This window comes from Zophobas morio, unplaced genomic scaffold, assembly GCF_036711695.1.
Source record: "Zophobas morio isolate AGI-343-1 ecotype UQ-CSIRO unplaced genomic scaffold, CSIRO_AGI_Zmor_V1 ptg000021l, whole genome shotgun sequence".
In the NCBI taxonomy this organism is placed as follows: Eukaryota; Metazoa; Arthropoda; class Insecta; order Coleoptera; family Tenebrionidae; genus Zophobas; species Zophobas morio.
In genome coordinates, this window is record NW_026972126.1 from 22,228,507 (window position 1) to 22,249,243 (window position 20,737).

The following is a 20,737-nucleotide window of genomic DNA, read 5'->3' on the forward strand; positions in this document are numbered from 1 at the left end:
AAATAAATAAAGTGAAAATCTAAAAACGTGGACTTTCAAAAAATACGAAAATTTACAAGCAACAATGATTATTAAGAAAATCTTGAATATCAATAAAAAATCCATTTTTTTTAGGATAAACCCGCAAAATTTTCATATTATTTTGATTTATTGTCAATTTATAATTTCATCTAATGCGACAGTTTATAGTTGAATTAAATCCTATTAGTAACTCAAAAATTAACAATAATAAAAAAATATAATAAAATTTCAAAGAAACTATTTTTAAAATAGTACAATTTCGCAAGTCTTGATAAAGACTCAAGAAAATTAAACAAATAAAAGTAAAAACTTAAACGTAGAATCTCAAAAATACGAAAATTTACAAACGACAATTATTTAAAAAAAATTTAAACATCATTAACAATTCCAATATTTTCAATTCTTTTTTTTGTAAACCCGCCAAATTTTCATATTATTCTGATTTTATGGTCAATTTATAATTTTATCCAACTTGATAGTTTACAATAAAATTAAATCCAGCTAGAAACTCACAAAAAATCTTGCTAGAGACTCAAGTAAATGAAATAACTAAAATAAAAACCTCAAAACGTGAAGTGTCAAAAATACGAAAATTTACAAACAACAAATATAAAAAAATCTTGACCATCGTTAACAAATCCAACATTTTCAGACTTTCTTTGTAGGATAAGACTCGCAAAATTTTCATATTACATATTCTGATTTTATTGTCAATTTATAATTTTATCCAACTGGGCAGTTTGTTCACGGTTTCAAATTTCGGGACAATTTCAAAGCCACAACAAGAAAAATAAGCCAATTTTTCTCCACACCTGCGCCGCCCCTGCATTCCCAGCACCTCAAACACAAAATCACCCGACTCATCGATTCAGCTCCTATTACACTTGTCAACAAGAATTTTCCACTTACTGGAAATAACCGCTTTCCATTCCATTTTCTTTTCTATTTCCGACGATTGTTTATTTTCAACAATCCCGATAAAATAAACCGGCTCCGAATCCAGAATTTCATTCAAACAAAAAATCCGCAACGCTATTTACCCAGAACCGTCTTCACCTTGCAAGCACAACAAATACCCCGGGTCAGATTTACATAATAATCGCGATATTTCCATTAATTATCGCCTGAAAACAAAACAAAAAATAATCTCTCCTTATCTCTCCAAAACAAACACCCAACAATCACCGTAAATGCAAAAGAAGGATCCGTTGCATCAGCGAATTCGGAAGGACGATCAATGTTTACCCTCCGGTTTATTATTTGGAATTTTTTCGACGTTAAAGCGACGTGGCTGATGCAACAACACACAAAATCTCTCGGATGATGAAATTTTCAGCAAACGTCCGCCGAGTTTGTTTTTCACGCTTGGCAACCTCGGGCTTTTCATCAATGGCTTTCCTTTGTTTTCACTTTTCGTCGCTGGGAGGCCGCACGGCCGCAGCGGGGGGCGCGGAGGGGCGAAAGTGATGAATAGAAGGTTTTGGGGTGGGTTAGTTAGAGGACAAGGACGCTGAAAGGGCGCAGACGCGACAAAACGCAGGGCTCAGCTGACATCGATTTAGGAATTTTCCATATGATTTAGGAACTGGGAGCTTTTCCGCGAGGATTTCATCATCCTGGTTGGCAAAGGAAATCGGCCGGTGTTTGAACAATGAATAAAATTGTAGATGACCGGCTTGGCTCAGAGGTCGGGAAAAATGTTGCTCATAAATACGGTCGTGTTTATGCTTTGACAACAATTGACCTTTGTTTGTAATTAATTTTTTAGTTTATTTTGAAAGTGAGCGGTTTTCGCGGAATTTTAGAATTTCGTCAGCTTGGTTGCTGAAGAAATTGGGTTTTCTTGTACATAATTATGTCATTTGCTCAATTTACGTGCTATTTTAAAATTTTTGAAGACGTGACTCTTTGCATTAAATACCCAAAACTTTTATGGAGCCTGTCAACATTCGTGTGCTAACATTTACATAATTAATGCATAATAGAGACCACAAAATAAAATTGGCCACTTAAAACGTGACGTCCTTTCTTAGTAATGGCGATATTAATAATTTGCACCTTAAAAAGTGGACATCGCTATAATTAAACACAAAAGAGTTAAATAAAGTCAGAAGATTTTTTCTTTTTATAAATTTTGCACCGTTAGATTATCGAACTCGGGTTGGAGGAAGTCAGCAAGTTGAAATTTAAAATCGATATTTTAAATAGTTTTCGGGGAAAGCGCTGCAAAATCTGTTAGATAAGAATAGCTTTACGGTTCTAGGTCAGGTTTTTTCCATCTGCATTGATTGTAATCCATTTTATAGTTGCATGTAGTTAGATATTCAAGGAGATTCGAGGCTTTGTCGTTCAGCATTTCCTTAAACTACTGAGAAATTAATGACTCTACAAAACCAAGAACATTTTTTGTTCGAGTGGTTACAGGCGAACAATTCAAGCTAAATGAAATTAATACTTCATTTGGGAATTTCTTATTCATTCTCTTCTAAAAGTCCTAAAAGATGAATTGAAATAAAGTGGATTCAGTCACATTTCCGAATTTCGAGAACATCTAGCTAGAGGTTTCCAGTTAACTTCTTATCATGTCAGTAGAATTATATTATCTACTTATTTCCCGTGATCGTTATTAATCAGTTAATCACTATTTATGATTAAATATATAGTTTGAGCGGGAATTCCAGAAATTTCTAACTCTTTTAATTTTCAAGCACCCTTTTTAAACTGTTAAAAAATAAGATTAAAAGCCAAATTTCATTAAGATTTTTTATTATTAAAATAAATGGTCCATTTGGAAATTTCTGAATCTTCATCAGTTCAGATACACATATAATGAATTGAACACTTTTGAAAACAAGTCTTTGGACATTTAGAAATAAAAAAAAATGGTGGGAGTTATCGAAGAAATGAAGCTGAAACTAACTTCCGGAGGTCTATTAAAAAAATGTCTTTGGTTTAATTTTGAAAATTGTGGAAAATTCCCCGAAATTTTCATTTTTACTGAAAAAAATTCAGAGCTACGCGCTGATTCCAAAAATACAACGTATTTATACCCTTAGTGTAACATTTTGGAATTATTCGCTTTGAAATCCAATTTTTTTCAAAATATCACAAAAATTGCCGTTTTTCGAATTTGTCTTTCTCGAATTTTCGATTTTTTTAAATAAAATTTTCCAATTTTTCAAATTCTGAATTTTCGATTTTGAGCTGTGTATTTCGATTTTTCGACTTTTCGATTTTACAATTTTCTGATTTTTCGATTTTCAGTTTTGGGAATTTTTAATTTCCCGGTTTGTCAAATTTTAGATATTTAGATTTCTCCTTTTTTTTTTAATTATTCAGTTTCTCGACTTTTGAATTTTTCGTTTTTTTTAATATTACATTTTTCGATTTTTCAATTTTCTTATTTTACGTTTGTTTTTTTAATTTTTTAAAATTTCAATTTTTTGATTTTTCCATTTCTCGACTTCACGGTTTTTCGATTTTTTAAATTTTTTCTATTTCTGGGTTTTTCAGTTTCTCAATATTTTAATTTTAGATTTTTCGGTTTAATATTTTAAATCTTCGGTTTTTTGATTGCTCAATTTACCTTTCGATTTTTTGATTTTCCAAGTTTTCGATTTTTCGACGTTTGATTTTTCGAATTTTCGACTTTACGTTCTTCAGTTTTTGGACTTTTGGATTTTACAAATTTTCAATTCCATTTTTCATTTTCTCGATATTTTAATTTTAGATTTTCGGTTTATCGATTTCTTGAATTCTAGACTTTTTCATCTTTTGACGTTTCGATTTTTCAATGTTTCAGTTTTTTAATATTTGAATGTTCCTATTTCTCGGTTTTTCGATTTTTCGATTTTGAAACTTTCGATTTTTCAACTTTCGATATTTCTTTTTTTCTAAATTTTGATTATCGAATTTTCGGTTTCTCGATGTTTACTTATTCCAATTTTCAATTTGTTTCCTTTCCAGTTTCTCGATTTTTCAATTTTTAGATTTTCTAAATGTTACATTTTTCGGTTTCCTGATTTTTTTATTTTTCAGTTTCTCCAATTTGAATTTTAGATTTTTCGGTTTGACTTTTCCATCTTTTGATGTTTGGATTTTTTAATTTCTCGATTTTCAGATTTTCAATTCTACAATTTTAACAATTTTCCGGTTTTTGATTTTTCAATTTTTCGAGATTTTCCGACATTTCCATTTCTCGTTTTTCAGTTTTTCGTTGATTCAGTTTTAGGATTTTTTTGTTTTCGCTTCTTCAATTCTTCTTCGATTTTTCAGTTTATTTTTAATTTAAAATTTTCGATTATTCAAATTTTAATTTTTCGATTTTTGAGCTATTTTAAATTCTGGAAATTTAGAATTTTCGATTTTTTAATTTTTCAGTTTTATCAATTTTTCTTTTCGATTTCTCTATCTTTTGATGCTCTCATTTCTCGATGTTTCAATTTTTCACTTGGCTCGATTTTCGATTTTTCAATTTTCCGATTTCCCAATTTTTCTAGACTTCAATTTTGGAAACTGTCAATTTCTCGATTTTTCAATTTTTTGATTCTTTAATTTTTCAAATTTTCCATTTTCAAATTTTCTAATCTTTTTTTTAACTTAAATTTTTAATTTTTCAAATTTTAGATTTTCGATTTTTAGTAATTTCGATTTCTCGATGTTTCGATTTCTTGACTTCTCGATTTTTCGATTTTCAATTTTTCAAAATTATTGGATCTTGAGCTGTTTCGATTTCTCGATTTTTCTATTTTTTTTTTCGATTTCTCCATCTTTTGATGCTTTCATTTCTCGATGTTTCAATTTTCCACTTGAGTTCAATGTTTCGATATTTCAATTTTTCGATTTCCCAATTTTTCTACACTTCAGTTTTGGGATTTTACAATTTCTCGATTTTTCAATTTTTAAATTTTTCGATTTCTCGATTTTTTGATTTTTCAGTTTTTCACTTCTAGATTTCTGGATTTTTCGATTTTTGGATTTTCAATTTTTCAAGTTTTCAATTTTCAAGTTCCTGATTTTTCAATTTTTCGACTTTTCTATTTCTCGTTTTTCAATTTTTCGATATCTCAATTTTCGTTGTCCCAATTTTGGGATTTTTCTCTTTTTCGGTTCCTCAATTTTTTTCGATTTTTCAATTTTTGTTTTTAAATTGTTCAATTTTTCAGTCTTATCAATTTTTCGATTTACAGAGATTTCGATGTTTCGAATTTTCCACTTCACGATTTTTTCATTCTTTGTTAAATTCAAATTTTTCAATTTTTCAAATTTTTATTTTTCGATTTCTCGACGTTTCAATTTTCCAATTAATTATTAGATATTTCAATTTTTTTGGTTTCTCGGACTTCCAACTTTTCGATTTAACAATTTTTTTCATTTTTCGATTTCCAAATTTTTCTACATTTCAGTTTTAGGAATTTTCAATTTCTCGCCTCTTCATCTTTTTGATTATTCAATTTTTCCATTTTACAATTTTTTAATTTTTCGATTTCTCGATTTTTTGATATTCCAGTTTTTCAACTTCTAGATTTCGGGCTTTTTCGATTTTTGGATTTTCAATTTTTCAAGTTTTCAATTTTTCAAGTTTCTGATTTTTCAATTTTTCGACTTTTCCATTTCTCGTTTTTCAATTTTTCGATATCTCAGTTTTCGTTGTCCCAATTTTGGGATTTTTCTCTTTTTCGGTTCCTCAATTTTTTTTTCGACTTTTCAATTTCTGTTTTTAAATTGACCAATTTTTCAGTCTTATCAATTTTTCGATTTCTCGATTTACATAGATTTCGATGTTTCGAATTTTCCACTCCACGATTTTTTCATTCTTTTTTAAATTCAAATTTTTCAATTTTTCAAATTTTAATTTTTCGATTTCTCGATGTTTCAATTTTCCAATTATTAGATATTTCAATTTTTTGATTTCTCCGACTTCCAACTTTTCGATTTTACAATTTTTTTCATTTTTCGATTACCAAATTTTTCTACATTTCAGTTTTAGGAATTTTCAATTTCTCGATTTTTCACCTTTTTGATTCTTCAATTTTTCTATTGTACGATTTTTTAATTTTTGGTATTTAAATTTTTCGATTTTTCGATTTCTTGGCTTCTCGGTTTTAGATTTTTGGATTTGTCGATTTCTCGACCTTTTGACTTTTCAATTTTTCGATTGTTCAATTAACTCAGTTTTTCGAGTTTTCAAATTTTCAATTTTCGAACGGAATTTTTTATTTTTCGACTTTGAATATTTCGTTTTTCTATATTTGGATTCCTGAATTTTTCGAAATTTCAACTGTTTTTGAAAAAATTAATGGAAAATTCCAAAAAAATTCAGGTATATAGATTACGACGCGCTTATTCCGAAAATCTAGGTCCCAACTCCAAATAGTCGAAAATGGATTTCATAAAAGGCTGTATTGAGAATTTTTTTTTCTTAAAAAATTGCTGCAAAATTACTAAAAAATTCAGGGATATAATGTTCCACGCGCTGATACCAAATATATAGCTAATTTATGGCCTCAGTGCAATATTTTGGAATTATTCGGTTCGAAGTCCAATTTTTTTAAAAAATCATAAAAATTGCCTATTTTAATGGGCGATTCTGGAAGGCATCGACTAAATGGACCGGAAACAGCTTCTGGAAGTCAAAATCTTCAAGAAAATGTCTTTGGTGGAATTTCAAAAATTGTCGAAAATGGGTCGAAATTTTCATGTATTGAAAAATTTTGTTTTTGAAAAAGTTACCGAAAAATTCGTACAAAATTCAGGGATATAGATTTCGACGTGCTGATTTCAAAAAATATAGCGTTTTTATGGCTCCGATGCAAGGTTTTGGAAGTACCCGGTTTGAAATCAAATTTTTTGAAAAATCATAAAAACGGTAGGAGTTATCGAAAAATTGGATCCGAAAGTAGCTTCTAGAAGTCGAAATCCTCAAGAAAATGTCTTTGGTTGAATTTCAAAAATTGTCGAAAATGGGTCGAAATTTTCATGCACTGAAAAATTTTGTTTTTGAAAAAGTTGGCGAAAAATTCGTAAAAAATTCAGGGATATAGATTTCGACGTGCTGATTTAAAAAATATAGCGTTTTATGGCTCCGATGCAAGATTTTGAAATTACTCGGTTTGAAATCAAGTTTTTTTGAAAAATCATAAAAATTGTAGGAGTGATTTTGGAAGTACTCGGTTTGAAATCAAAATTTTGTGACAAATCATAAAAACAGTAGGATTTATCGAAAAAATGGATCCGAAAGTAGCTTCTGGAAGTCGAAATCTTCAAAAAATGTCTTTGGTTGAATTCTGAAAATAGTCGAAAATGGGCCGGAATTTTCATAAATTATTTTTTTTTTATCATAAAATTGTATTATTTCGAATGGTCACTATAATCTGTACACTAGGCATTAATTCCTTGTAGATTTACAAAATATTTATGATTTTTGAATTTCCATCGTCAACTTGATAAAACAAGGCTATCAGAACCGATCGATTATAATCCCAATACGTCCCTGTGCAGGAAACTGTGAAAGTGTTCCAACTGAGATGACTCAGAAGTGCAAGTTTATATTTGCGCGAAATTTCATTCGTCTACGATTAATTGTTTAACTAAACGGTTCTAAATCCCAAGAAGTGTCAAAGTGGTTGTTTCCTTTTCTCGCCTCCCTAGAGCGTGAATCTCCATATAAAGCCACCATCGGCATTTTAACCCATTTTGAGCTTCAGGTAAAAGTCACAATAGAGAGCAAAATCTGCGATTAGGAAGCAGGTGGAACACAATGAATCCTTTCATTGTGTAGCGAAAAATGGACACAAAACTGTTCGTCATCGAAAAAATTATTGTTTAACACTGGTTTAAAATTTTCCACCAGATTTACTAATTAAACGCTTTTCAACATCCTTGTTCGTCGCGAAAACCCGTGCTTTTATTAAAAAACAAAAATGTGTACTTAATGAGATAGAATGTGAAAATGAGCAAAATAAAATTATTGTGCGATTTACTTTTCGAATTATCGCACTTTTAATTTCAACTGTGATAACCAGTGAATGTGTAAACTCGCAAAATGCAAAAAAGACACAAAAAAGTAATAAATAAGTTATATATTTATTTTTCAATTAGCGCTCGTTTCACGTTTCATCATCGTTGTTAATGGAGAAAATTCAGCCAATTTGTTGTTAATTAATATTTACTTGTTGCTAACACAAAAAATAAAAACCGTGATAATTAGAGTGAAAAATATGGAAACCCGTTTTACAATCCTTCCATTTCAAACACGAAAAATAAATAAATACCTAAAAATATGTTTATAGTTAACATTTGCTTAGAATTTTCCGCGAGCGAGAAAATGGCGCTTTTCCAACATGCCTTCACCATTTTCTTAACACAGAAAACGTGGTGTGCGAAATTGACGCACATATAGACAGTCACTAGCTTTTTTGCCATTGTTCCTGTTTAAAATTAAGAAAAATTACGCCAACAAATAAAGTTTATGTTTATCGTTTGGTTAACGTTTGTTTAAAACTTTCCTACAAACAAGATGTTTGTTCGTGTTTCGGCAGCTGCTGCCCATTTTCTTTGTTATTCTATTTAAAGTGTTTGAGGATATAATGAATTTGCATTAAGAAGTTTAGCACATTTTTACGTAATTGTTCTCGTTATCGACGTTCTGGTTCTTCGTGTTTACGTTTCCAAATGAATTAAAAAAATATTGACGGGTGAAGTCGGGCGGAAAATTTGCGATTTTTTTTGAGTTGGAATTTTGCTAAAGAGTACTAATTGGTTATAAAATCAACATTCACAAAAAGGTGTTTATGCTTCTAGTGAATAAAGGCGCGTTTTAAACACGAGTGAAAAGTCGATTGAGCTTTAGCGAGGTCTATTGGCAAAAATCGATTTTCTTTACTTCAATTTCTCGATTTTTCAATATTTCAGTTTACCATTTTTCAATTTTTGGATTTTCCGATTTTTTAGTTTTTGATTTTTCAATATGTATTACAATTTTTGGCGTTTCTAAATTTTCGATTTTTTAATTAATCAATTCATAATTTTTTTTATTTACCAACTTTTCGATTTCTCAATTGTTCGATTTTTCGACTATTACATTTTTTTATACTTTGATTTTCCCATTTCTCGCTTTGTCGATTTTTCGGTTTTTAAAAATTTTGATTTTTCAATATTTCAAGTTTTGGTGTTTCTTTTCGATTCTTCAATTAATCAATTCTTAGATTTCTTGATTTTCCGATTTTTCGAATTCTCAATTGTTCGATTTTTCGATTTTTAAATTTTTCCATATCTTCATTTTCCCATTTCTCAATTTCTCGATTTTTCGATTTTCAGATTTTCGATTTTTCCAGACCTTTTTCGACTTTTCCATTTCTTGTTTATCAATTTTTCGTTGTTCCAGTTTTGGAATTTCTCGTTTTCGATTCCTCAATTATTCTTCGATTTTTCAATTTTTTGATTTTTCAGTTTCTCGATTGTTCAATTTTAAAATTTAAATTTTTCGATTTTTCAATTTGTATTTAAATTTTCGATTTTTCAGTTTTATCAATTTTTGAGATATCTAGTTTTATCTAGACTTCGAATTTTCCATTTTTGATTTTCCGATTTTCTTTTTAAATTAAAATTTTTCAATTTTGAGCTATTTCGATTTCTCGATTTCCCAATGTTTGGTTTTTCCAATTGCTCTGTTTCAATGTTTCAATTTTTCGATTTTCCAATTTTTATACATTTCAATTTTGGTAATTTTCAATTTTTCGATATTCGAATATCTCAATTTTTTGATTTTTTAATTTCTCAATTTTTAATTTTTCAATTTTAAGATTTTTCGATTTTGAAAATTTTTGATTTTTCAATATTTCATTTTTGGCATTCCTAAATTTTCGATTTTTCAATTAATCGATCCTAAGATTTCTTGATTTTCCAACTCTTCGATTTCTCAATTTTTCGATTTCTCGACTTTTAGACTTTTCTATATTTTGATTTTCCGATTTCTCGATTTGTCGATTTTTCGATTTTCAGATTTTCATTTCTTGAATTTCTTCGATTTTTCATGTTTTTAATTTTTCGATTTTTCCAGTTGTCCTTTTTCAATTTTTCGACATCTCAATTTTTCGTTGTTCCAGTTTGAAGATTTTTCTGTTTTTCGACTCCTCAATTTTTCTTCGACTTTTCAATTTTTTGATTTTTCAGTTTTTCGATTGTTCAATTTGTCGATTTTTCAGTTTGATCAATTTTTCGATTTATCGAGATTTCGATGTTTCGAATTTTTCATTTTACGATTTTCCGATTTTTTTTTATTTAAATTTCTGAAATTTTCAAATTTTAATTTTTCGATTTTGAACTATTTCGATTTCTCGATTTTTAGATTTTCCAATTTTTCGATTTTCCAATTTTTTTTATTTATATTTTTCAATTTTATCAATTTTTCAGTTTCTCGATTCGTCGAGATTTCGATGTTTTTCATATTACCATTTCCCGATTTTTGTTTTTAATAATTTTGTCAATTGATCGATGTTTCGATTTTTCAATTTCTCATATTTTCGACTTTTCGATTTTACAATTTTTTGATGTTCCGATTTTTCAATTTTTCGATTTCCCAATTTTCCTACATTTCAGTTACAGAAATTTTGAATTTCTCGATTTTTCAATTTTTTTAATTTTCCGTTTTTCGTTTTTTTTGATTTGTCGTTTTTTTTAATGTTTAAAATTTTTCTAATTCAGGATTTTTCAGTTTCTCGATATTTTAATTTTAGGTTTTTTGATTTGATATTTCGATTTCTCGATTTTTCAAATTTTCAGTTTTCGAAATTTCGATGGTGGAATTTTTTTAATTTAGATTTTTCAATTTCGGAATTTACGATGTTTCGACTTTGGACTTCCGTTTTATCTATATTTCGGTTCTTCGATCTAAAAATCTCGATTTTGAACTTGATTTTTCGGTTTTTCGATTTTCAGATTTTCGAATTTTGCATTTTTCGAATTTTCGATTTTCGATTTTTCAATTTTTCCATTCTTCTGTTTTTAAACTTTTCAATTTTTTAATTCTTCACTTTTTAGACATTTCAATTTTTTTACTTCTCAATATCCCGATTTTTCAATTCCAGTTATTCGATTATTTCGATTTCTCCATTATTTTACTTTTCGATTTTTTGATTTCTCAAGTTTTCGACTTTCAAGCCTCGAATTTTCAATCTTTCTACTTTTCAATTTTTCGATGTTTGATTTTTTCGAATTTTCGATTTTTTAATTCCTTTATTTTTCGATTTCTCTATTTTTTCCGATATTTTCGTTTTCGAAATTTCGACAGTGGAATTTTTTTAATATAGATTTTTAGATTTTGGAATTTTCGATTTTTCGATTTCAGATATTTCATTGTTGATATTTCGATTCCTGCATTTTTCGAAATCTCAGTTTCGAATTTTAACTTTTTCGGTTTTTCGAATTCTAAATTTTGAAATTTTTGGTTTTTCGATTTTTCAATATTCGAATTTTCAATTTGTTTCCTTTTCGATTTTCCGAATTTTCAATTTTTGATTACATATTTCAATTTCCAATTTTTCAGTTTTTAGACTTCAATTTTTTTACTTTTCGGTTTTCAATTTTTCCATTCTTCAGTTTTTAGATTTGTCAATTATTTTATTATTTTTTTCGATTTTTTATCTCTCGATTTTTGACATTCGAATTCTCAATTTTTCTACTTTTCAATTTTTCGATGATTGATTTTTCGAATTTACGATTTTTTAATTCTTTTATTTTTCAATTTCTCTATTTTCCGATATTTTTATTTTCGAAATTTCGATAATGAAATTTTTTAATTTAGACTTTTCGATTTTGGAATTTTCGATTTTTCGATTTCAGATATTTCATTTTTTTATATTTCGATTCCTGGATTTTTCGAAATCTCGATTTCGAATTTTTGAATTTTCGGTTTTTCGATTTTTAGATTTCCAAATTTTTGGTTTTTCGATTTTTCAATATTCGAATTTTCAATTTGTTTCCTTTTCGATTTCTCGACTTTTCAATTTCTTAATTCCTCGATTTTTGAAATTTTCGATTTTCCGAATTTTGAATTATTTTATTATTTTTTTAGATTTTTTTATTTCTCGAGTTTTCGATTTTTGACACTCGAATTTTCAATTTTTCGATGTTTGATTTTTAGAATTTACGATTCTGTAAGTCTTTCATTTTTCGATTTCTCTATTTGCCGATATTTTCATTTTAAAAATTTCGACAGTGGAATTTTTTTAATTTGGATTTTTCGATTTTGGAATTTTCCATTTTTCGATTTCAGATTTTTCATTTTTTTTATATTTCGATTCCTGGATTTTTCGAAATCTCGATTTCGAATTTTAAAATTTTCGGTTTTTCGATTTTTAGATTTCTGGATATTTTATTATTCGATTTCTCTATTTTCCCATATTTCAATTTTTCAATTTTTATATTTTTTCATTTTTCAATATTTTTATTTTTGGCGTTTCTAAATTTTAGATTTCCCCATTTTTCAGCATCTCGAATTTTAGATTTTTCAATATTTCGATTCTTGGATTTTTCGAAATCTCATTTTCGAATTTATGATTGTTCGGCTTTCCGATTTTCGATTTTTCGATTTTTAAATTTTTCTAGACCTTTTTTCGACTTTTCCATTTCTTGTTTTTCAATTTTTCGATATCTCAGTTCTGGAATTTTTCAGTTTCTCGATTGTTCAATTTTAAAATTTCAATTTTTCGATTTTTCAATTTGTATATTTAATTTTTTCGATTTTTCACTTCATTTTTTAAATTTTGGGCTATTTCCATTTCTCGATTTCTCAATGTTTGAATTTTCCAATTGCTCTGTTGCAATTTTTCAATTTTTCGATTTTCCAATTTTTATACATTTCAATTTTTTGATTTTTTAATTTCTCAATTTTTGATCTTTCAATTTTAAGACTTTTCGATTTTGAAAATTTTTGATTTTTCAATAATTCTATTTTTGGCGTTCCTAAATTTTCGATTTTTCAATTAATCGATTCTTCGATTTCTCGATTTTCCGACTCTTCGATTTCTCAATTTTTCGATTTCTCGACTTTTAGATTTTTCTATATTTTGATTTTTGGTTTTCCGATTTTTCAATATTGGAATTTTCAATTTGTTTCCTTTTCAATTTCTTAATTCCTCGATTTTTGAAATTTTCGATTTTCCGAATTTTCAATATTTGATTACATATTTCAATTTCCAATTTTTCAGTTTTTAGACTTTTCAATTTTTTTACTTTTCGGTTTTCAATTTGTCCATTCTTCAGCTTTTAGATTTGTCAATTATTTTATTACTTTTTTCGATTTTTTTATCTCTCGAGTTTTTGATTTTTGACACCCGAATTTTCAATCTTTCTACTTTCGATTTTTCGCTGTATGATTTTTCGAATTTTCGATTTCTCTATTTTCCCATATTTCAATTTTAGGATTTGTCAATTTTTCAATATTTTTATTTTTGGCGTTTCTAAATTTTAGATTTCTCCATTTTTCGGCATCTCGAATTTTAGATTTTTCGGCTTTTCGATTTTCGAATTTTCGGTTTTTCGATTTTCGAATTTTCAATTTGTTTCCTTTTCGATTTGTCGACTTTTCAATTTTTTAATTCTTCAGTTTTTAGACATTTCAATTACTTCTTAATATCCCAACTTTTCAATTCCATTCTTCAGTTTTTCGATTTTTTAATTTTTTTTACTTTTCGATATTCCAATTTTTCAATTTCGGAGTTATTATTTACTTTATAGGGGAAAAAAACTGCAAAATCAAATTTTTCCAGATGCGGGTTTTACTACCAAGAGCCAGGGAATTTTTTTTTATCCACATTATTGTAAGAGAAAGAATCCTCTTCAGTTTAAACATACCAGAAGATCTTTCTGGAAATTCCGACATATCAAACTACCCATATCTAGAGATAACAAGTTAGTGAATTTAGTACGTTTTTGAAAAAATTTAGTAATTTTGGTAGTGGAAAAACTCCAAAAAAATTACCAGGAGAGTGCTCCAGTTTTTTTATTTGTCTAGACAAACAATTTGACGTTAAGTTATCCAACCCACGTTAGATACTTCCATCACTTTTTAGATCCACAACTTGAGATCCTTTTTCTTTTACCAATTCGTCGAACTTGTAGCCTTCCTGCTCGACCAAATTTTCCCCAATACGGACAATAATTGTCAACTCAACCTCCTTTTTCCCGCATTTTGACAGCCCGTTGTCAATCCGTTGTCAAAGTCGCCTGTCCTTCAAAATGCCGCAACACCCCATCAAACCCAGACCGCTCCATGACCTGCAGCACTAAACCCAGCACCAAAGGCCGACTTCTCCACAGACCCAGTTTGTCCCCCTTCGCGGCTCCCAAGAGCAAAAAGCGCCATGGGTTCCCGGACGAACATGCCAACAGCTGAGGAGACCGCCGCGCAGGCAGACACGCTCCCGGACCCCTCGGGTACGCCCCCGGCCCCGCCGCCAGCCCCCTCACCCCCTCTGTCCCTTTCCAGAGACCCAGAGCACCAATCTGGAGCTCCAAGCCAACTGCCCCGTGTGTCGCGTCGGCACCGTCAAGAGGAAGTACACCAAGTGCGGCCTCCTCTGGCTCGTCTGCTTCCCCTGCGGCCTCCTCTGCTGCTACCTCCTCTCCTCGAAGCAGTGCAACAAGTGCGGCTACAACGAGGGGCTTTAGCGTAGATATTTTTGTAGGTTGTATCAAATAAATTCTGCTCAGTGTGGAAAGCGAGTTTCTGCTTTTCAAGCGGACGCTAATCGGGTGCGTAGTGCGGCTGATCCTGACCCACTTGCGGGCGCTTGAACTCGCCGGTTTCACCATTTTCGTTCGGTGCTCGGAGTAACGGAGCCGATTATGACAGTTTCGAGTGGAGTGCTGCTCCAGGTCGGGAAAAGCGGCGAAGATGCTCAGGGAAATCGACGCGTATCAATGAAGAGAAACTCGGGACAAAGGGAAACAGAAAGTGGATGCGCGCTGTTCATTGATTTATTCAAGTGGCATCATTGCCGATTTTATCAATGCTGGAAGTTTCTAAACGAGTTCGAGTTTTTGTAGGAGCGGTTTGAGTTCTTGGCGATGGGGGGTGGGTTTGAGGAGGGGCGGGGAGAATTTTTAAGTCCACTCGAAGTGGGTTAGTGGGAATTTTTCGCTCGGTATGGTCAAAATATCCAAGTTTTACTAAAAGGTCAGTTTATCTCTATTGTGTACACTTATTGATTAGGCCGGAGAACAAGTGTGAAGTCCTTATTTTCAAAGTGTCAAAAGATTGCAGAATTTGAAAACAGGCTCTTGTACACTTAGAACCAAAAATCTGTACGATTAAAATTCAAATTTCAAATACAGATTTTTTGATATTAAAATCAATGTCTAATTTCGAAATTCATCTTCTAAAACCGTTCCCAGAAATTTCGAAAAATGCTCATTTTTAAAGATCAAATTTTTCCATTTTGGTGCACATGAGTATCAAAAATTCCAAAATCTTCCAACTCGCAACTCTTAGATTCTTAAAATCGTTGGTTTTTTAAGATCATTGTGGCTTTTGTATTATTTGAAAACCTTTTGGACATTTAGGCTGAAACTAACTTCTGAAAGTCGAAAAAAGCTTTTAAATTTTGAAAATTGACCGAAATTATTTTGTGTTTCGATTTCTCTATTTTCCAATATTTCGATTTTACGATTTTTCAATATTTCAATTTTTGCGTTTCTAAATTTTCGATATTTTAATTAATCAATTCTTAGATTTTTTAAATTTCCGACTTTTTGATTTCTCGATTTTCCGACTACTCAACTTTCAGATTTTTCGATATTTTGATTCTTGGATTTTTCGAAATCTCGATTTCGAATTTTTGATTTTACGGTTTTTCGATTTTCGATTTCCAGATTTGCGAATTTTCGGTTTTTCGATAATAATCGAATTTTCAATTTGTTTCCTTTTCAAATTCTCGACTTTTCAATTCTTTAATTCTTCGATTTTTCGAATTTTTGTTTTTCGATTATTTGAATTTTCGATTTTTCAATTTTTCCATTCTCCAGTTTTTAGACTTTTAATTTTTTTTAACCTTGGATATTTAGGAATAAAAGAAAATTGTATCAACTATCGAAGAAATGAGGCTGAAACTAGCTTCTGAAAGTCAAAAAATGCTTTTAGTTAAATTTTGAAAATTGGCCGAAATTTTCGTAGAAGTGTGGCGAAAAAATTCTCAAAAAATTCTGGGATATAGATTTCGTTGTACTCATTCTAAAAAGAAACCATGTTTATGCTCCCGGTGCAAGATTTAAAAATATCCAGTTTGAAAACAGTTTTTTTTTATCAAAAAAAAATGGAATATATCACTGGGTGATGGAAAAAATGATAGGAGTTATCGAGAAAATGAGGTCGAAAATAACTTCTGGAGGTGGAAATCCATAAGTACTGTCTTCAGTAAAATTTCGAAAATTGTCGAAATTTGTTTGTTTCGATTTCTGTATTTTCCAAGATTTCGATTTTACGATTTTTCAATTTTTGGATTTTTAAATTTTTTGGTTTTTCAATATTTCAATTTTTGGCGTTTCTAAATTTTCGATTTTTAATTAATCAATTCTTAGATTTCTTGAGTTTCCGACGGTTTGATTTCTCGATTTTTCCACTTCTCGACTTTCAGATTTTTCGATATTTTGATTCTTGGATTTTTCGAAATCTCGATTTCGAATTTTTGATTTTACGGTTTTTCGATTTTCGATTTCCAGATTTGCGAAATTTCGGTTTTTCGGTAATAATCGAATTTTCAATGTGTTTCCTTTTCAAACTCTCGAGTTTTCAATTCTTTAATTCTTCGATTTTTCGGATTTTTGATTTTCGATTATTTGAATTTTCGATTTTTCAACTTTTCCATTCTTCAGTTTTTAGACTTTTAAATTTTTTTAACCTTGAAAATGATATCAACTATCGAAGAAATGAGGCTGAAACTAACTTCTGAAAGTCAAAAAATGCTTTTAGTTAAATTTCGAAAATTGGCCGAAATTTTCATTTTCATTGAAAAATTTTAAAAGAAAAAGTTGCCAAAAAATTCTCAAAAAATTTAAGGATATAGATTTCGACACATTGATTTCAAAAATATGCCGTGTTTGTGGCCCCAGTAGTAGATTTTGGAATTATTCGGTTTGAAATCATATTTTTTTGAAAAATGGGCCCGAAAGTAGCTTCTGGAGGTCGAAATCTTCAAGAAAATGGCTTTCGTTGAATTTCGAAAATGATTGAAAATGGACCGAAATTTTCATAAGGAGGGTACTGAAAAATTTTGTATTTGAAAAAGTTACCGAAAAATTCTCAAAAAATTCAGGGATATAGATTTCGACACGCTGATTTTAAAAATATACCCTGTTTATGGCTCCGGTAGTAGATTTTGAAATTGGTTTGAAATCATATTTTTTTGAAAAATCTTAAAAATTGCCTTATTCAATTGACGCTTCTGGAAGAACGGTGGGAATTATCGAAGAAATGGGCCCGAAAGTAGCTTGTGGAGGACGAAATCTTCAAGAAAATGGCTTCCGTTGAATTTCGAAAATGGTTGAAAATGGGCCGAAATTTTCATAAGGAGGGTTTTGAAAAATTTTGTATTTGAAAAAGTTACCGAAAGATTCTCAAAAAATTCAGGGATATAGATTTCGACACGCTGATTTCAAAAATATACCCTGATTATGGCCCCGGTAGTGGGTTTTGGAATTATTCGGTTTGAAATCCAATTTTTTTGAAAAATCTTAAAAATCGCCTTATTCAATTGACGTTTCTGGAAGAACGGTGGGAATTATCGAAGAAATGGGCCGAAAGTAGCTTCTGGAGGTCGAAATCTTAAAGAAAATATCTTTGGTTGCATTTCGGAAATGGTCGAAAATGGACCGAAATTTTCATAAAAAAAAATTTTGTTTGTGAAAAAGTTGCCGAAAAATTCTCAAAAAATTCAGGGCCATAGATTTCGACGCGCTGATTCCAAAAATATAGTGAATTAATACCCCGGTCCCAAATTTTGAAATTATTCGGTTGAAATCTAATTTTTTTTTTAAATCATGAAAATTACCTTATTTCATTGACGTTTCTGGAAGGACGATGGGAATTATCGAAGAAATGGGCCCGAAAGTGGGTTCTTCGAGTCGAAACTTGAAGATAATATCTTTGGTAGAATCTCGAAAATGGTCGAAAATGGTCGAAAATGGGCCAAAAATTGTCATTATGGGGTGTTTTGAGAAATTTAGTTTTTGAAAAAGTTGCCGAAAAATTTCCAAAAAAATCGAATACCTAGATTTCGACACGTTGATTCTAAAGACATAGTGTGTTTATGGCCCCGGTGGAAGATTTTGGAATTCTTAGGTTTGACATCCAAATTTTTTGAAAAATCTTAAAAATTGCCTTATTTCAATTGACGTTTCTGGAAGTATGGTGGCAATTGTGGAAGAAATAGGCCCGAAAGTAGCTTCTGGAGGTCGAAATCTTCAAGAAAATATCTTTGGTTGAAGAAAATGGACGAAAAGGGGCTGAACTTTTCATAAGAGGAGGATATTGAAAAAGTTGCCTAAAAATTAGCAAAAAATTCTAGGATATAGATCTCGACGTGGTGATTCCAGAAATACAGAGTATTTATGGCCCCGGTACAAGATTTTAGAAATATTCGGTTTGATATCCAATTTTTTTCAAAAATCATAAAAATTGCCGTATTTCAATTGGCGATTCTGGAACAACCGTAGGAGTTATCAAAGAAATGGTGCCGGAGGTCGAAGTCTTCAAGAAATTGTCTTTGGTTGAACTCTAGAAATGGTCAAAAAAGGAAAATTTTCGTATTGAAAAATTTTGTTTATCAAGATGGCGAAAAATTCCTAAAAAATTCAAGGAGATATATTTCGACGCGCTCATTCTAAAAATATAGCGTCTTTATGGTCCCTGACAACATTTTAGAATTATTCGGTTTGAAATCCATTTTTTTTTTAAATCAAAAAAATTGCCATATCTCAATTGGCGATTCTGGAAGAACGGTAGAAGGTACCGACGAAATTGGCCCGACAATAGCTTCTGGAGGTCGAAATCTTCAAGAAAATATCTTTGGTTGAATTTCGAAAAAGATCGAAAATGGGCCAAAATTTTCGTAATACTGAGAAACTTTGTTTTTGAAAAAGTTCCCGAAAAAATCCTAAAAAATTCAGGGATATAGACTTCGACGCGCTGATTTTAAGAATATAGCCTGTTTATGGCTCCGGTGCAAAATTTTGGAATTGTTCGGGTTGGAATCCAAATTTTTTGAAAAATCGTAAAAATTGCCTTATTTCACTTGACGTTTCTGGAAGAACGATGGGAATTATCGAAGAAATGGCCCCGAAAAAAATGTCTGGTTGAATTACGAAATTTGTCCAAAATTTACCGAAATTTTCATAGTGACAAATTTTGTTTTTGAAAAAATTGCCGAAAAATTTCCAAAAAATTCAGGGATATAGATTTCGACGCACTGATTCTAGAAATATATCGTGTTACGGCCTCGGGGCAAAATTTTAAAATATGTAGTTCGGTTTGGAGTTCAAGTTTTTTGAAAAATCATAAAAACTGCCTTATTTCAATTGACGATTCTAAAAGAACGGTGGGAATTATCGAAGTAGCATCTGGAGGTCGAAATCTTCAAGAAAATGTCTTTCATTCAATTTCAAAAATAGTCGAAAATGAGCCAAAATTTTCATAAGGCGAGTGTATTGAGGAATTTTGTTTTTGAAAATGTTGTCGGAAAATTACTAAAAAATTCAGGGACATAGATTTCGGCGCACTGATTCCAAAAATGTAACGTGTTATTGGTAGAAGATTTTGGAAAAATATCGCCATATATCTAACAATTAGCGATTGTAGAAAAACGGTAGGAGTTATCGAAGAAATGGGTCTGAAACCAACATCTGGAGGTCGAAATCTATAAATCAATGTGTTTGGTTAGACTGTGAAAATTGTTGAAAATCGACCGAAATTGTCGAGAATTGACCGAAATTTTTGTAGGTGGGGTTTTTGAAAATTTTGCTTTTGAAAAAGTGGCCAGAAAATTCTTTAAAATTCTGAGACATAGATTTCATTATACTGATTTCAAAGACATGGCGTGTTTATGCTCCCTTTGCAAGATTTAAGAATATTCGATTTGAAAAAAAAATTTAATTCTAAAAAATGCAAAATTTTAAGAACGATTTTGGAAAAATGGTAAAAGCTACCAAAGAAATTGTGATCGGTAGGATTTTGGAAAATTTTGCTTTAGGAAAAGTTGCCAAAAAATCTTACTTTTTGAGGATTTATATTTATTTGTTCCCTGATTTCTTGTTTCATTACTTAATGCAAATTATATTATGCTTTATATATTTAAATATTTTTGAAAAAGATATTCTGATTGAACGAGTCAACATCACGCTAAAATATTGTTATTATATATTATTTCTCTTGCCAATTTTCAGGGATTTAAAAAATTCCATCAAACTTAAAATTCACCTTTTTTACCGTTTTAGTAGAAAACAACAAACAACAAAATTCATTCTGAAAAATTAATCAAAGAACGCTGTGTTTGGCGTCTGATCCCACTTTCTTTCTTTTTAGTTTGTCTGACTTAATATTAATAATAAATCAGTTATTTCTAAACGGTGTAAATTAACTCGGAATATCGATTCCCACAACGTAAAGTAGTCTTCACAAATTTAACCCTGCCACGGTCACAACCATGAAAAGGTAAAAATCGCC

At 30.1% G+C, this 20,737-nt stretch overlaps 2 protein-coding genes across 4 annotated transcripts in view; one reads left to right on the forward strand and one right to left on the reverse strand.

The window, feature by feature from the left end:
* The window catches only part of LOC135132499 (2-iminobutanoate/2-iminopropanoate deaminase-like), a 167,345-nt gene that overhangs the window by 138,437 nt on the left and 8,171 nt on the right, over nucleotides 1-20,737 (reverse strand). The window lies entirely within an intron of this gene.
* LOC135133114 (membrane protein BRI3-like) lies at nucleotides 14,024-15,017 on the forward strand. Its single transcript, XM_064061380.1, has 2 exons — nucleotides 14,024-14,457; nucleotides 14,510-15,017. Exons 1-2 carry the CDS (start codon nucleotides 14,385-14,387, stop codon nucleotides 14,689-14,691), a joined length of 255 nt encoding a protein of 84 aa, XP_063917450.1. The 5' UTR covers nucleotides 14,024-14,384; the 3' UTR covers nucleotides 14,692-15,017.

Bases quoted from the DNA above. Each gene is read 5' to 3' on its own strand.
- LOC135133114 (XM_064061380.1), top strand. From the start codon at position 14,385: ATGGGTTCCCGGACGAACATGCCAACAGCTGAGGAGACCGCCGCGCAG. The intron at 14,458-14,509 runs GTACGCCCCCGG...GTCCCTTTCCAG, and splicing joins CACGCTCCCGGACCCCTCGG to AGACCCAGAGCACCAATCTG.